Genomic DNA, 19,287 nt, shown 5'->3' on the forward strand with positions numbered 1-19,287 from the left:
AAGATTTCATTGTGCCTCCTGCCACCTCTGGCAACATCAATCCCTCACAAGACCTTTGCAACAAGCTCTTGGAATTCTTCTTTGAAAAAATCCCATTCTTATAGAGCAACTTCAACCCTCAATGAGACCCCGTCCTCATCGCAACTCAAGGTCCCAGCACTCCTGAAGATCAAACCTGGAACTCCTGGCCTGCCGTGACCAATGTCAAACTCTCGCTGCTATGAAGACCACCATAACCTGTATTTGTAAAGCACACGTCCCCTACAGTGGGCACATTAGTCCACTAACCACCACACCCAGCTTCCATCCACTTGAGGGCATCCATATGATACCTAACAGAAGAGCCATGGAAAACTCATTCTCCTGCAGCATTTGACATGACCTTATATCCCATCCTCATCAGACAACTGCATCCAAGGACCTGCTATTGTGTTTTTATCTAGGAACCTAAATCAATATTTATATTTTATGCCCTTGTACGGCTTTAATCAATAATATCCCTATAATGGCATAGGAATTATATCCATATCTAGTTGTAGCCCATGCAGTCACATTAAGCAAGGCTATTTCCCCGGACTCCTAGAAAGCACGAGTTTTCTAAACAAATCAAACCTCCAGCAACCTGGGAAATCCCCATGGCTTTTGTTTTGATTTGTCATAGAACTCCTGCGAGCACTGTAAGAACGGCCAGTTCTTAGTGACATCTTTATTGGCATCTTATGTCCAACCTTACGTCAAACCCGGCACCTTTCAGGTATAAATATACCAATGTTGACTTAAGCAAACACACAGTGGTGGTTTTGGAGCAAAGCAGCTATCTACTTGCCCGAGAGCCCAGCTGATGCGAGAGCCCACGGACGCTGCCCCTCCTCTTTGACGCGCTGAGAAAGACGCTGTCTTTTTATCCAGCCGAGAAAATCCAGCTCTGTCGTTTCCAGCCTACCCTTGCGGGTTACTGGAATATCGAGTCCTGAGGAAAGAGATACCAGACCTCCCACATTCTATTACCAAGGTACAGAGCTGACTAAACCCTTAAAGAGAATTCTTGAGTCAGATTCTTGGCAAAACCAACTTAACTTAAACTGCTACTTACTTACTCCTTCCCACGTATTAGGCTTAGGTCAGGTACACCGGGGTAGGCGTATTTAGAAGCACCAGTTGAGTACGTTAGTCAATGTATATATGCATGTATATATTTTATCCATTTTAAAGTATCTTATGGCTAAGAAACCATATCAATGCTTTTACAGTATTATTTCATAATACTCCTTTTACTGTACGCACTTTACTTTACATTAAGTATTGCAATTGTGGCAATTCATTTCTCTTGCATGAGAAGGAAGACTGCTCAATAAATTACACCGTTTATTGAAAACGCCCGTCTCTCTTTTCTCTGCACTCTGGTGAAACTAAGTACGCACAATTGACTGAGTGAAATAGCTGTCTATTGTTTTCACACGACTCTAGAGATACACTCTTATTCTGAGGGAGCAAAGTTGTCATGTTATATGGTTGTCAGAAGTAAGCATGAGCGAATTTTGCGGATCTCGCGTTCGCGAATTTTGCGGATTTGCGGATTCGCAATCCGCAAAATCCGCGAATTCCCGCGAATTTGCGGATTTTTTTTTTTTGTGTTCGCCCGTGTTTCTGCCAGTTCGCGAGGGTTTTTACAATTTCGCAATTTGCGAACTTACCTGTCGGGTCGCAAGTTTTGCGAACTTGTTGTTTCTACGTGTCCAGCCTGTTTGGGACACTCTTCTTCATCACTGCCACTCTCTGTCACCACTGCCACTCTCTGACTACTCATGCCACCCTCTGGCCCACCCATGCCACCCTCTGTTTCATCACCACACCCTCTGGTTGTCCAGTGTACATTATTTTCGGCAAAGCAAAGCACACCTTCCCTGCCTCAAGTGACCTGAATTAATTTGGGGCTGATTAATGTGTCACAGAATATTTTTTTAGCTGGCACCTGCTTCCTTAGTGCGCCCTGATTAGTGATCTTTTGCACTTGCTAAGTGCTTTCATTGTTGCAAAATTAGTTACAACACCTGCCCTGCCCCAACTGACAATAATGAATTAGGGGCTGATTAATGGATTTTAACTTCCAGCCTGGCTCCTGCTTGTCTCCCTTAGCTGTAATTCAGGACCTTTGTGGCATATGTGTAACTATTCTGAGGTTCAGAGCAGGGTCACATAATAGTTTCAACTGGCAACTGAACTCTGGAGGGGCCCCTCAGGAAGCACTACAGGAAATGGCTACTAATGATGAGCCTGAACTTTTGAACCTGGTAAGTAGTTACTTTCAGTTTTGCTAAGATCGTATTTCTGCAATTTTGCACTTATTCGCGGGGCGCAAACTCACGCGAACAGTGCGAGCAGTGCGAGCAAAATCCGCTGCTCGCGGATTTGCGGATTTTGCGGGAGATTCGCGAATCTCGCGGATTGCGAATTTCCCGAAAATCCGCAAAATCCGCGAGCGGAACGGATTTTCCGCCCATGCCTAGTCAGAAGCTAATCCCTTCTTGTCTATCCAGGGAGGTTAAACTCCTCCTCGTTTATTCGAGAAAGTTTCTAGAGACCTCTGAGCTAGCTGGCAAACCTTAAGTCTAATATAGTCAGTAGAGACCTAGTCGACCTCAGTCCTACGTCTACACTGCTGAATATATTATTCCAATGCGCAGAGCCTATTGGGAATATAGGAACTACACTACATGGCGCCCAACGTTTGGTAAGGCGATAAAACTAACGCAAGACGTTAGAGTGACTCAGTCGTGCTTTTTCACACAGACCCTTTTTCCCATAAATACTCCAAAAGACGTCTGTAGTGGGTAAAAGGTTAAAATCCGCTGGAACTTAGTAGGAAGAGATTCCTATGTATAGTTTTTGGTTTAGTCAACGTTGAAGGATACAGTGTTCCAAAATATTGTGCACCTAATCTTTGTTTCCTTGAAACTTGATCTGCAACAAAAACCTTTCTGCCAGTAGAATGGGGGAAAGTGAAGACGAAAGAGAGCGAGCTAGAATAGCAGCTCAGCTAATAACGGATGACACAAGTCTCCTACAAAATGACCCGAATGTTATACTCATTCCGGCAAATATGAGAATAACTATATCTATAAAACTTATAGAAAACGGACTGACATCACAAGGTGGTACAGTCATACTCGTGGTAGAGGCCCATGAATATCGACAGACAGAGGTATTCTATTCATGGATAAACTTTTCAGCAGCAAACGCTGTAACACACGAATTCCACTATTACAAAATAGAGGAACCTCCGGATGAATACACTCCTTTCGAGGAGGTTGAAATCCCATTAAAATACCAAGAGCACCTGCTCTGGTTTAGAGGCGCCCTAAAACATAATAATCACATCACCAGGCTCGGTCCACTAGGTAGACCAGGAGCAACATGGCCGGTTCTAGCCAGCTACACACCACACCCCGACATTGATAAAATGTCAAGCGAAGAACTCTTAGTTAAAATAAAAGAATTAACAAAGGCATATAGAGAGTTAGTTCAATTGGCAACGGGGAATATACCTAATCTCCAGAAATTGAAAGAAACAGATATAGCAGACCAACCAATTGAACTTGCCAGAATCATAGAAAAATCCTATGAGGAACTAGGTAGAGATAGTTTGGGTGGGAAACCGGTAAAACCCCAACTAACTGAAAATCCTGAAAAGATATTTATTAAAAATAATCTAAACACTCCAAAAAAGAACTGGGATGGAAATAAAAAATCCACTCCCAAAGAAAAAAGATTCCAGTCCAGAGGAAGGTCTCCTCGGCGGAGAGAAAGATCTCCGGATCAAGGACACAAGTCTCCCCAGAGGGAGCCCTCTGAGAAAAGATACAACCTTAGAAATAGGGATAATTTGAAAAAACCTGATAGATATCAAGATATTGATACACGTCCTTCTCGATCTTTTCAGACTTCCTCGCAGAAATCGGAAAGAGAGGACGGTCAGAAAACAGGGAAGAGCACGTGAAGTCCAAAGACAAGGAACCTGCTCAGAGTAAAAAATTTAAATTTCCAAGAAAGAAGGTAGCCAGTATTAAAATAATCAAACATGTCGAGGATACTGAGGACACAGCTGAAAAACGGAGAGTGGGCCCAGACAATGCTAGACAGCGCAGCAGAAGTGACAATAGCTCGCAAGATCCTGATGAATCATCTGGAGACAGTGGACACGAATGAATACATTCAGGTGGAAACTGCAGATACCAGAGTTAGCAAACCTCATAAAATATACGAAATAACATTGCGTATAGAGGGAGATAAGACTAGGAAAGTAAGGGGTCTGTTTTGGGATAACCTTTCAAAAGGCTGTGACATCCTTCTAGCTGAGAAAGACTGGCCACCAGAGTTTGTCAGAGAGTGCCCTCATGGCGAAGAAATGATTATGCCTGCCTTCTCAAATCATATTCCAATTCATAGAAAATACACATATGCAAGAAAATGGGCAGTAGCCCAAGCTCCTGCATTATATAAAAATCATGTAGGATGGGATGAGGACTCCCCTCCTCACAAAATCCAGGTAAAATGTAAGCATGAGCGGATTTCGCGGATTCACGATCCGCGAATTTGCAGATTTGCGTATTCGCGGATCCGCAAAATCTGCGAATTTGCGGATTCGCGGATTTTGCGGACTTTTTTTAAATGGGGGATGCAAAGGCCTCTATCCAGCATCACAGCTGATTTTCGACGGTAGATTTGGGAAGAAGGCACACCTGCCCAGCCTCGATGAAGCTCACTATTGCTTTTGGGCTGATGAATAAGTCACTGAATTTGAGCTTCAACTAGTTCCAGCAACCATGTGTGTGTTACTATGCAATCGCCCCGAAGGGCGCAGGGGTCCCTTGAGTGAGCTGTCCATCATAGTGGGTAAATGGTGGGAAGACGGTGCACACCGCAAGTGTGTGAGCGGGGCCAAACGGGCTGGGCTTCCATGTGAGTTCACAACATGCCTCTTGTGTGTATAAAAGTTCAGAGACCGATCAGAGCAGCAGATCAAGAGAAAGAAGCTCCTGGTCACAGGAACAGCACGAGGATTGCGCTCGTGAAAGTCAAGGATGCAAAGGCCTCTATCCAGCATCACAGCTGATTTTCGACGGTAGATTTGGGAAGAAGGCACACCTGCCCAGCCTCGACGATGCTCACGATTGTTTTTGGGCTGATGAATGAGTCACTGAATTTGAGCTTCAACTAGTTCCAGTGGCCATGTGTGTGTTACTATGCAATCGCACCGATGTGCGCAGGGGTCCCTTGAGTGAGCTGTCCATCCCATCCATCATCCTGTAACTATTTTAGGATGGCGCCGGCAAGCTGCCAGCGCCATCCTAAAATAGTTACTAAGTTAGCTTCAGTTAGCTTCAACAGGAAGCACTAATAGATAAAATAAAGCAGGTGCTTGATCTTGAGCACCTGCTTTATTTTATCTATTAGTGCTTCCTGTTGAAGCTAACTGAAGCTAACTTAGTAACTATTTTAGGATGGCGCTGGCAGCTTGCCGGCGCCATCCTAAAATAGTTACAACTTCAAGCTTGAAGGCTTGAACTTTTGCCCCCCAAATCCGCCGCTCGCGGATTTTTGGTAAATTCGCGGGAGTTCGCGGATTGCGGATTTACCGAAAATCCGCGAAATCCGCGAGCGAAACGAATTTTGCGCTCACGCTTATTAAAATGTCAACCCACTGCACAAAGGCAGTACCCAATTAAGCAAGAAGCTAAAAAACAAGTCAGGGAGATCTTAGATCAACTTGAATACCAAGGGGTGATTGAAACATGCTCCTCTCAAATGAACAATCCTTTTTTTCCTGTCTCCAAGCCGGATGATTCATATCGTCTAGTCTTGGACTATAGACACCTTAACTCATGTTGCAAGACATTTGCAGTACAAAACTCACACAGTGCGGCACTAATGAATAACATCGTTCGCAAAAAATACAAAACAACACTAGACATCTCTAATGGATTCTTTTGTCATAACATTGCACCCGAAAGCAGGTATTTAACCGCATTCTCAATAATGGGTTCACAGAAAAATTTCTGTCGACTCCCACAGGGATTCAAGAATAGCCCAGGATTATTCTCAGCAAGGGTAACAGAGTTACTACAAATATATGATGATCAAGCATTATCTTATGTCGATGAGATCTATCTCACAGATGATAACCGGGATATTCACTGGAAAAGAGTGAACACCATAATACTTGGGTTCGCAGCAGAGGGTTACAAATTCAACTTTAAAAAGTCACGAATTGCCCACCTAACTGTCCTATTTTTAGGATATGAATTATCAAGTGAAGGCAAAAGCCTAGCAGACAACTTCTTAGAGAAGTGCGCTGTACTCCAAGCACCAAAAAGCTGAAGAACTTACAATCAGTACTAGGTTTCCTGAATTTCGGAGGAACTTACATTCTAAATTATGCAGAGAGGGTTAAACCTCTCTATGAATTAATAAAACCTGATTTTAAACCAATCAATTGGACTCAGAAACACACAGAAATTTTGAGATCATTGCAAACAGACATGTTAGCTAAAACAAAATTAGAAACTCGCGACAATACACGCAACCTTGTAATCCGAGTCATCCCAGGAAGTTGCGGATTCACGTACCGGACCTCTAATGAGGGAGAAACGGTACCAATAGATTACAAATCACATTTGTACACACAAGCTGAAAAAACATTCAGTCTTACAGAAAATATTGTAAATGCGGTTCAAACTGCTGTAGCAAAAGAAAGAGCCCAAGGCAAAAGAATAACTGTTTATACAGCAGAATCAGCCTTTGAGGCGTTATTAAGCCCAGTTAATCTAAAAACGGTGGCATTAGATCCAAAACGGATACAGTGGGAAAATTCTCTTGCTGCAGAAGACGTGAAATACTATTTTGACCCGAACATGAAAAAACTGAAAGATCTAAAATATGAAGAAGAATATCCTCTGCCAATCGAAATTCTGCCTCTCCAACAGTACTCTTGTGTAATCTATATGGACAGATTTGCACAACACTACGATGTGGATAATAAATCCTACAATTCAGCGTGCGCGATTGTTAAAAGTCGCTGGCTCTGTGGTAAATTCAGACCAAAAATAACAAAAACGGAATCACTGAGAAACTGTTCGGCTCAGCGAGCTGAAATCAGATCTTTAAAGTTGGCGCTTGAAAATGCCGATCGTGAATTCCCGACACTAATAGTGTGCGATTCGCATTTTTGCATCAAATCTTACAATAATGACTTGCAGAACTGGGTTCAAAACGATTACAAAGATGACACAGGTGCTACAATAAAGCATAAGGCGCTTTGGGAACAGGTAGTTCTTTTGCAGAAAGAACTATGAAAGACTCACGTGATACATACACTGAGTCATCAACGTGATGGCGTTCACGTTGCAGGGAATTCATTGGCTAAAACAGCCACAGCGGAAGCAGCTCAACCGGCTTCCGTAGCCACAAAAAAGCGTTCAGAAAAATACATAGACGGGAAAACCATGCTGGCGGTAAAAACGTCCTCAAAAGGCGACTGTGCAGCACTACCCGTGAACTATCCACTCAATTATACATACATAATTGACGCAAACTCCGTTCTTTTTGCTCAAATCCCTGGAGTGGGGGATAGAGTAATTCCAAACACAAACAGGAGAATCTTATTAATAGCAAACGCACACATGGGTGAAGGTCTAAGGCACAATGAGATCAAGGAATCTCAGAAAGAATTACAATCAGAATACTGGTGGCCGGGGATGAGCGTGCAACATTACAAATTTGCAAAGAGCTGTCCAAACTGCAACAGAGATCCCAGTAGCGAACCGACCGGAGTATTGCCATGGCCCTTCTTTTAGTTAGCATAAGGCTAACTATACGTAAAATCCAGCGTCCCATTAATTTCTTTTTAAGACTAGATTCACTTAAAAATACAGGCCCCAGCGCTCGGCTGACGCCAGAACTGTTATAAAAGATTTGCGAGTCTTTATCGGCACATACGCAATTGGCATGCTACATTCTGACCAGGGTCCTGCTTTTAGCTCTCGAGCTTATAAGGAGGCCATGACCAGCATGGGCATTGCTTTGCAGTACTCTTGTCCCTTCCATCCTGAGGGAAATGGGATTGTGGAAAGAAAAAAACGGGACATAAAGCAATCTATAACGGCGAGGGTATTAGGTTCGGGTGATGGGTGGGTCCAACATTTAACAAGTGTCCAACGTAGTCCTAATAACCTGCCAAGAAATTCTCTAAAAGGTTTCAGCCCGTACGAGCTATTGTTCGGTACTAGAATGCATATTCAGGACTTAGATAGTCAAACTTCAGTGGTAAAAGAAAAATGCTTTGATATCAAAGTCCGTTTGGCTGTTTTACAGGACTTAAATGAAACAAGAAGAGCACTAAGCAACATAAAGTTAAAGCAACAGCCAGAAACCACTGAAGATAAACCACCTGTCCCAGCAAGACCTGTCTGGATTCCAAAGATTGGGGATCTGGTCAGATAGAAGATCGCGGTGAGAAAGGAATTTGGGCTTGCTTACAGAAAAGCAGTACCTGTCTTAGATATCAGTGGAACAAAATCAGTTGTACTACCGCCCCTTGCTGGTAAAAAGGAGAACCGAGTTGTATCCTTCGACCTGGTAAAACCACAATCATGTGGCCAATAATAAGTAGTAGGCCCAGTGGACTCCCAAGAAATAGCAGAATACCACAATTTGCTACTATCCAAGAGGTTCAAACTGAGAGACTAATTACATTTGATAAACCTGCAGTGAATAAAAAAGGACTATGCAACAATGCCATGGAACTTGTGCCTCTTGAAACCCAAATCACAACAGTTCGTCAAGAAACACCTGTCTACAACGATGTAGCCTCAGACTATGCTAATGAAGGAAAAGATGTAAAAGCAAAGGAAAATTCGGAAGCAATTCCAACAATTGACAGAACTGCATCTGGCTACTTCATCAATTTTGATAACTTTTCTGAAGATCCAAGCGAACCTGAAGAAATGCCAGCAACAAAAACTTTTAAAGACAAAGCAATTAAACTCTTTGACCAACTAAAAGAATCATATCTGAATGCACCATTGATTGAATTTTGGATTGTATTAGGCGTACTTATACTCCTTCTTTGTCTAATCTTAGTTCTAATTTTAGGAAAATTTATTACAGTACAATGGACACAGCAAGCCAGAACATCAACTTGGTCCTAAAGACACACAAGTCATCTCATATCGAGAAAAGAGAACTATCATCAGTGAATGTCACAGCCATTCCAATACCTGGTGGGGTAGCTTGGGACAAAACGGATTACGAAATCTATGGCCCGGTTGAACTCTTGAAATATCCACATCAGTTCAAGGTTTCATTAAGTGACTTTGTAAAACCAAGTACGTTCTCTGATGATTGGGACTTTGAAAGTATAAATAATATGATGTCAGATTTAGTAATGTCAGCAAAATTTACAGAACATGATTACTTACAGGGTTCGTCGAATTATGAACAAATGTATTGTTACAATCACTATGCACATCACTATTTACATAAATCTGCTCAACCTAGAATTTTTTTAAATTATAATCAATGGGAACATTGTGCAACTCCACCTAAAAGCAGTTCGAAAACATTTTATGAGAAATTAAAATACTTCTCAGGGTTTAACACAAGTGATGCAGAAACGTTTTATTTTAAACTGTCAGATAGGACAGGGATAAAAACAATGTTGACAAATACTAAATTGATTTATTTTGAAACATTTTATGAAAAAATTATTACATTTGGTTTTGAATTCTGGAAAAACAACATCGAAACGAAAACCATCTGGGGTACAAAAGAATGGCAGGTCCAAGGTCTAGAAACATTATTTAGAGCCTGCATGATCCCAGAACAAATTATATTCTTGAATGACACCATTCAACAGACAACCTGTCTTGGACTAGCCAAAATTAAGGACTTAAACAAACCGTCTATTCCAAAGCCAATACCTGACAGTAATAGCACTACAGATGTTGTGATAGACGTATACCATATTTTACACCAAAACAGAACACATCCTGAAAAAATGGTTGATCTGGCCAATTGACATAAATAACTGTCAAGATAGATTCCTGAACAAAATACAGGGGTTCAAAATGACCAGACCAGACCCTAGATACTCCCAGAGACAACATCCAGGGATAGTAACAACATACAGTGTAGGGATACTATGCCTTGAGTGGCTAGAGAAATCCACACTGGCTGAAATTAAGCAACACTTGACTTTACTTAAAGACGGTGCCGACTTGCATGATTTCTTAATGGGACCACGCAAACAGCGTCAAAAACGTTTCATAGCGGCCGGTATATATGCTGCATACAACGAAGCTTGGAAAGTAATGCAAATTGAAACAGCAGAAAAAATACTAGAAATTGATTGTATTAATTTGGAATAATCACTTTCTGTTGTGGACAATGGGTTAATGACTCTGTCCTCCAGAATATACTCACTGGACAGTATTGTATCATCTGCTATCGATATAATAGATCAGGACTTACTAATGTTACAACACGGTCAGTCCCAATTACGTTCTATTATACAGCTCGGCTGGACGTTGCAAAATCTGCCTTCAGGCTACGTGCCATGGCGTTTAATAAACACAACGTCATTATTCTCTATCTTTAACCTTACTGATAAACAAATCAGTTTGGCACAAAAAGGAGCAGACTATACGATTCTGAGCATTGAAAAACCTGAGACATTACCGTTGACAATGTCAGAAAGACCTGTCATTGAATGGATAATACACAGAATAATCACAATTCCGATAATAACTTTCCAATTTAAAAATTGCCAAGAGTATATACCAGCAGGCCAGTATGAAAGGTTGGGTAAAGGGTACATTAAGTCATCATGGAAATTACCTTACACACACACATGTTATAGTGACAAGAAACAGAATGTATTTCTTAGTGGTAACAATTGTAAACGATCACTAAGCTGTATACTTCTGTGCCAAGGTATTAATTTGCATGGGGCCTGTGAGGGGACTTCAAATAACCTTTCATGCCACCAGCATGGCACACCTGCAACACAAATAGGGCCATTCTTTAGACAACTTTCTAACGGAAGTTACATTCTAATAACGGACCACAGATGTTGAGGCATGGTGCCAGGGAAAGCCTATCTCGTAAGCGTTAGTTCCATGGTCACTTGCTGTATGCAAGTATTGTATCCAAACGGCTCTCCAGATATGGAGGCTACGATTTGGCCTTCTTTGAATATCTCTTCTATTCGAATTGATACTTTAAGCAGAATGAAGTCTGTTCTTTTACAGACAACCGTGCCTTTTACGTCATCAAAAGAAACGTATGATCTGCAAGTTGCAAGGACAACGGCAGAGATACATACCCTTTTATCAACAAATTGCCCCATGCATTTCGTAGAAATGCTAAGCCAAATCCTAAATATGTCTGATACCAGTGGCATCGCACATGTATTTAAGACAATTTTTTCGGGACTGTTAACACCCTTCGAAGCAGTTCTGGGCATCTTTCCCAATTTTGTCCATTCTGTCTTTGGCGGCCTACCACTACTTTTGGGACTCGTAGCAGGAATTTTATTTCTGATCCTTCTGCTCCGATATAGCAAGCCAAGTCGCAGACAAGACTCCAGCAACAATGGAAGAAACAATCCTAGCTATACGCTATCGGGACCGCATAACTAAAGTCCTTGGATTAGCCCGGCTAAGAGATCTGAATATGACCTGGTTTCTTTCATTCAGACCAATCTGGCAAAATTGCATCCTACCTCTGCTTTGATGTATGCTATGCGGAGAAGAATGCGTGTTGGACACCTGTCTTACACTGCAATCGGCAGTACCAATGGATATCGATACTTTGCTAAGTCCTGTAACGGCTCATGCATCGTGTTGTCCCCAGCGGTTTACTGAAATAATATCGAGGGACAAAATATCGACTTGCAAAAATATCGTGGACAAAATATCGACAGTCAAAATATCGAGTTTGTATCTACAAACAGGTAAGTACAAAAATATCGAGTACAAAATATCGTTTACAATAATATAGTTGTAAAAAATATCGACTTTATTAAAAACAGTGTTAAATTAAATTAATATTAAAATTTAATTACTAAAATATACTTAAAAATACTTACATTAACTTATAATAATTAAATAATAAATGAAAATAATAAAAAAAAATGTTTACAATCTTATTTGTTAAAACATATATATATAGTAACATACTATAATTAAATAAGATACTATTATATTACCGTACGATACCAGAAGTGTAAAAAATACTATTCCCACTCCAAAGAGTGCAAGCGTAGGGAAAGCGTTGGATAGCGTAGGGGTTAAAATTACTATTCCCACTCCAGTGGGTGCAACAGTAGGGAAAACTGACCCTGAACCCTAAAAATACCCCTTTACCCAAAAACCTAAAACTGACCCTGAACCCTAAAAATACCCCTTTACCCAAAAACTGAAAACTGACCCTGAACCCTAAAAATACCCCTTTACCCAAAAACTGAAAACTGACCCTGAACCCTAAAAATACCCCTTTACCCAAAAACTGAAAACTGACCCTGAACCCAAAAAATACCCCTTTACCCAAAAACTGAAAACTGACCCTGAACCCTAAAAATACCCCTTTACCCAAAAACTGAAAACTGACCCTGAACCCAAAAAATACCCCTTTACCCAAAAACTGAAAACTGACCCTGAACCCTAAAAATACTCCTTTACCCAAAAACTGAAAACTGACCCTGAACCCAAAAAATGCCCCTTTACCCAAAAACTGAAAACTGACCCTGAACCCTAAAAATACCCCTTTACCCAAAAACTGAAAACTGACCCAGAACCCTAAAAATACCCCTTTACCCAAAAACTGAAAACTGACCCTGAACCCTAAAAATACTCCTTTACCCAAAATTAATTAATATTATTTAATTACCAATTAATTATTAATTAACAATAACAATAAAGTAAATATATTAGCACATTAGCTGTAATTAATTTAATTTAATAATTAATATTATTTTCCCCAAATAATTAATTAACAATAACTAAAAATTATATATATAAATAAATTACTCTAATTAATGTAATTAACTAATTAATATTATTTAATTACCAATTAATTACTAATTAAAAATATGTACAAAATTATATTAATAATTAAATAATTAATATTAATTAAGTACCAATTAATTATTAATTAAAAATATTTACAAACATATATTAATTAATTAATTATTATTAAATTACTCCCCACCCTTATCCCCTATTAACCCAACATCCCGCTCCTAAACATTAAGTACAATTTATATTACTATTAATAAAAAAAAATATTTTTTTAACCTTTTTTCTACATATTATTGAAATTTTTTACTTTGACTATTTATATATATTTTGTCGATATTTTTGTACTAAATTTTTTTTATCATTATTTTAATCAATATTTTGACCAACAATATTTTTGTTATCGATATTTTATTATTATCGATATTTTTAACTCGATATTTTGTCCATTCGATATTTTGGAGTCGATATTTTGTCTGTGCACCGTCCCCAGCGGTTACCAATTCTGATGACGGCATTCGTTGAGACTTCACCACTACGATTAGGTGGCAGTGAAGTACGAGATGAGAGCAACATCACCCAGGTACGACCTTCTGTGAGCATTGCTGTCCGGACATCGATGATAGCAATCATTCTCACGACTGCACTGTTGCGGCATTTTCAAACTTAGTCGAACTTTCACCTGAAGCTGTAGACTGCTTTTTTGCACATCTGTCTGAAATGATGTTCTCCCCTGAACAGAAAGAATAACTTTTTAAGCAACAAGCACACAGCGTTCCTCTGATTCGCTATGTAATGCCGGCGGTGAGAGACGACCGGCATTACATAGCGAATCATCCTGTATTTTGGACTTTACAAATAATAAGAGAGTGACCATACCGGCACTAATGTGAAGTTCCCCATTAAGTTGGGAAGATGCATTGGGTACCCATGCCCTGAGGGAATTCTTAGCACTACCAGATAGTGTGAATTCACCATCAAACTGAGTGGATTAATTCTGACGACGCTACAAACAACTTTGGAAAACGGATATATAAATCCTGGGTCGTTTATTGAGTGAACTCACCACCATTGAGAGTGGATTAACTCTCACGGCTTCTACTCTGAGACATGGATACATAGATCCCTGGTCGATTATTGCTGACGACCACTTGATTCACCATTAGGGTACTCTTATACGTCAGGTATGGAGGGTGCTCCCTAGTCCTGAAGAAGACCCGCAAGCAGAGGTTATCAGTTACCCCAAGGCATTAAGTCGGGTCGAAACGTCGACACCCCTAAAACTCCCTGGACCACTTAAAAAATCTAGTGTTAAACGTGTTAAATAAAATGATTGGGATTTTGAAACATTAGATTCTGAACTTTGGTAGTGGACAGGCTTATACTGTTGGAAAGTACCGAACCAGTATATCCATTTGTATAAATTGGCACCAATCCTTTCTTTTTCTTTCTTTCAATCACATGCGCCACCTTTTCGAGCACTAACTCTTTGCACGTTCCTATGAGCACCCTGATATTCGTACCTTATAAAACATTGTAAATATTGTAAAAAACGAGAAAACTGGATTTTGAACCTTTGAATTATAAAAGGGTAAATACATTGTTTGGTATAAATAAAATGTACTATATATATTTTTCTATAAATGCGATATAGTTGTTGGGCTCTGTGTTTTGTATGAATAATTCTGGATCTTATTCGAAGAGCAAAATTTATTTGGGCTCAAAGTTAGCAAATTAAGGATTACTTTCGTGATAAAATCACTGAATTGAATTAGGTCAAGGACCACTGTTTTTGTTAACGTATTGTTTTCACACGGCTCTAGAGATACACTTTTATTCTGAGGGAGCAAAGTTGTCATGTTATATGGTTGTCAGAAGCAAATCCCTTCTTGTCTATCCAGGGAGGTTAAACTCCTCCTGGTTTATTCGAGAAAGTTTCTAGTGACCTCTGAGCTAGCTGGCAAACCTTAAGTCTAATATAGTCAGTAGAGAACTAGTCGACCTCAGTCCTATGTCTACACTGCTGAATATATTATTCCAATGCGCAGAGCCTATTGGGAATATAGGAACTACACTACATGGCGCCCAACGTTTGGTAAGGCGATAAAACTAACGCAAGACGTTAGAGTAACTCAGTCGTGCTTTTTCACACAGACCCTTTTTCCCGTAAATACTCCAATAGACGTCTGCATCTACTCCTTCCTAATGGATATAATACAAGCTGGTAAACTGGCACTCTATACTTCAGAATCCCACAAACACATCTGCAGAGTGGCTCAGGGTTAATTGCTTAGCCCCACCCTTTTCAGTGCACACATGATTCCTCTGGCCAAAGTCATCCACGCACATAACATTAACATTCTCTTCTAAGCTGATGACAAGTAACTCATACATTCCTTATCGGACAAGACCTCCAATGCAAGAAGCAAACGCACTGCCTTCATGACCAAAGTCGCTAACTGGATGAGAGCGAATTGTCTCACGCTGACAAGACAGAAGAAGTGATCTTTGGCAAGGGCACCTCATCTTAGGACTCTCACTGATGGCTGGCTGATCTCAGGCCAATGCCCAAGCCCATCACCCCTGTAACCCCGTCCCTGCATCCCGCTTCCACACCATGAAGATGCAGGGGAAGATATTAAAATGGCTCCCAAGCAACACTAGAAAAACTGTCACTCATGCTCCAGTCACCAGCAAGTTGGACTACAAAAACACTCTGTATGCCGGGACCACCAAGCAGCTCAGTAGAAGACTACAAACCATTCAGAGCTCAGCAGCCAGACTCATCCTCAACCTCCCACACAGAACGGACTTCAAACCACACCTCAGGGAGCTCCACTGGCTCTTGATGCACAAAAGTGCTCATTTCAAAGTCAAAACACACACATTTAAGGCACAGCTCAACTTAGGTCACACCCACCTGAACAGTCACATTTCCTTCCACCAGCTCCCCAGACACTTCCACAATGCAGGACTCCTACTCACACACACCTCACACCTAAACACAGAAGCAGATCACGTGGATGGGCTTTCTCTTACATCGCTCCTAAATCATGGAATGGCCTCCGCTCCACTTCAGAGCCCCCTGTCTTCATGAATTTTGCAAGAAGCTGAAGACCTGGCTTTTCAGTTAACCACCCTACCCTAGAAAAGGCTAGGAACACACACCTTCTGAGCACCAGGAAACCCTTGCAGGTGATAGGGCCCTTTACAAATACACATAATATAACATAACATAGCTTTCACATTTAACACACTCAGCTTCATGAATCCCTCCACTACCCTCACTTTTCAGCAGCGAGACAAAAGGGGGAGCCCATCATTACTGTCTTATATGTACTGTGGACGTTACTGGTTATGTTTTGTCATTTACCCTGTTATAAAAAAAATCCTGATGGGAGATGTAGTGGGTTAAATGACTGAGAAATAAACAGTTTGCTAAGAGACTGCATAATAGGAGCATTCGTCTAGTAGTAACATTGTTTTTATCTCCTGTTGCTTCATTTCACCTTTGCTCTTTCGTGATATTTAGGTAAAGTGACAGTCCAGCGACTGCAGCAAGGGACACCCGCTGTCACACTATCTGTCCCCCATGACCAGAAGGACATCAGCGTGGACCTGGTGCCGCTCATCAAGAATCCCTTCGACGAGTGGAGCGTCCCATGGCCGCGTCTTGGACAGTCCTGGCCGTCTGCAGAGAAGATCCAGGAGATCCAGGAGACTGGAGTGGACCTGGTGGCCAAGCACAACCTGTACTGGAGGTAGGAGGGCAAAGCTGTCTGCTGTATTTTGAGAGAGTGGTGACACCTCATTGCTTCTCCACTGATGTCCTTTCATTACAAGCAAGATTTAAACTCATTCCTTCTGCTACCTATAAATCAAGATCTTCATCACTTACCTCCCCGATGAATGCAATCGACATTGAGTGAAGCCGGAGAGAGGGCAGGGAAGAGACTATTTTAGGTTGTTCCAATGGGGAATCCTCCCAACAGCCTCTACTGGGCATTGGGTCCTCAATGTCCTGGCCTGGAGGGATGGTTCTTTTATGCCATCGCTGTCTCTGTATCTTGTACCTTCTTTCAGGCCTCTGGATTCTGTTCTCACAGGGCCCACCCACTGACCAAAGCATGGCCCACACAAACCCACCTCACGGATCCAGTGTTTGTAAACAAGAATGTCCTTGTCTTTCTCTTTAAGAATGAGACACAACATTATCACACAGCACTGCCTACTTCTTTAACACGTTAACATTCATAATATCAGTAATTCAAACTCCGGCCTGTCAATCAAACCAAAGCATGTTATATGAATATTCAAAATGTGAATGGACAGAACATGCAGGGGTTGCAGTTGGTTCACGAAAAATGTTACTCAAACTAAAGAAGATCAACAAATACAGAGTCCAAGGCAGACACTCACAAAGTTTCAACTTGTTGCAAGGGCATGGCTAAGAATGCAATGCTAATCAATATCAACAAGAGAGGTAGGGTGTAGACACTCCTGTACCCCAATCATATATACTGTAAACAATGAAGGAGTGACTAAGGTGCAAAGCAAAAGTGATAATCGCAATGGGTTCATGAAATAACGCTTCACTGTGTACTGCACGCGTGATCAATGCTCACACGCGTGCAGAAAATACAGTGGGGCAGTCTTAAAAATCCCTAAGGGGGGCCGGACGACCTTCTTCTACTGGAAGAAAGTCAGGGCGTTTGCTGGTCACCTTCTAGTGGGTAGAGGGAGAAGACCTAAGTTCTTAGAAGGACCCTCACTCACCACTAGTTGGTGACATGCTTCATCATCGGGTCCCCGCTGGGGTGACCGAATGTCTCCCCAGCGTGCTACGACCCCTGATTACAGCGGAGCAGGATGTGGTGGGTGCAACAGTGCCCAAATTAGGAAGTGACTAAACGTGATAGTGCAAAAGTGTATTAAACAATTAAAAAATGCAAAGGTTGTGCCTTTAGAATTTTTTTTAATAATGGCCAACCCGCATTGGTTAAAAACAAAATGAGCGGACTCCCACGGTTCTTAATTAAGGAACCGGAGTCCTAAGTCAGAAGTAAAATTTGGTCGACATGTTTCAGCTGTTAAGGTTGCATGTAGCTCAGCTTTCTTCAGGACCTAAAACATAAGTCCTCCGGTGGTGTGCACGCTCTAAGGTGCACCCTCCCGTGAGGCTCTAAGTGTGAATTTTTTTTTTTATATCATGTCAAAGGATGGAAGAACATTCCATCACCACCGCACTACTCACTCTGGTAGGGGTGTGTTAAAAAGGGAACCTGTGAAAAAGAAGGGACAAGAACAAGACCACAAACATAAAAACATGAAAGAGAAGGGTTAATTCCTTCTAAGCAAGGTTGGTTTCATGTAAGTTCAACTCTGGGTATCATGCACAATTAGTGTGACACCCATAATGGGGTGCTACCTTATATTCCTTAATCAGGTGCACCAAAATTCGCTGTCAGAACCAGCCCAGTGAATGAGTCCGTGTCCTGAACATGCTCGAGGGTCAGTGAGATCGAGCAATATGCCACTCAGTTCTGGGGCGGTAAAAATTAAAAACCACAGTGATAAGAGAGTATAAGCAAGTATTTTCTTTGATGCTTAAATATACACACACACACGTGTAAGGGGCCAGGAACCCCCTTCCCAGCGTGAGTAAAGGATGCTTAGAAAACGGGGGGTGACGGTTTTAAGCAAGCATATCCACAAGAATTTGTTCGTCCTCATCCGCACAAATAGTGTGTGTGTGTATATTTAAACATCAAAGAAAATACTTGCTTATACTCTCTTATCACTGTGGTTTTTAATTTTTACCGCCCCAGAACTGAGTGGCATATTGCTCGATCCCACTGACCCTCGAGCATGTTCAGGACACGGACTCATTCACTGGGCTGGTTCTGACAGCGAATTTTGGTGCACCTGATTAAGGAATATAAGGTAGCACCCCATTATGGGTGTCACACTAATTGTGCATGATACCCAGAGTTGAACTTACATGAAACCAACCTTGCTTAGAAGGAATTAACCCTTCTCTTTCATGCTTTTATGTTTGTGGTCTTGTTCTTGTCCCTTCTTTTTCACAGGTTCCCTTTTTAACACACCCCTACCAGAGTGAGTAGTGCGGTGGTGATGGAATGTTCTTCCATCCTTTGACATGATATAAAAAAAAAAATTCACACTTAGAGCCTCACGGGAGGGTGCACCTTAG

General features: G+C 41.2%; 1 protein-coding gene across 1 annotated transcript in view; it reads left to right on the plus strand.

Moving 5' to 3' along the window:
- LOC147725872 (protein mab-21-like 3) overlaps positions 1-19,287 on the plus strand; it is a 164,346-nt gene that overhangs the window by 7,517 nt on the left and 137,542 nt on the right. The window contains exon 2 of the mRNA XM_086962809.1: positions 16,606-16,834. Coding sequence (XP_086818935.1) covers positions 16,606-16,834 — 229 coding nt within the window. The remainder of the gene's footprint in view (positions 1-16,605; positions 16,835-19,287) is intronic.

The sequence above is a fragment of the Lissotriton vulgaris genome, chromosome 3_1, assembly GCF_964263255.1.
Source record: "Lissotriton vulgaris chromosome 3_1, aLisVul1.2, whole genome shotgun sequence".
Taxonomy (NCBI): Eukaryota; Metazoa; Chordata; class Amphibia; order Caudata; family Salamandridae; genus Lissotriton; species Lissotriton vulgaris.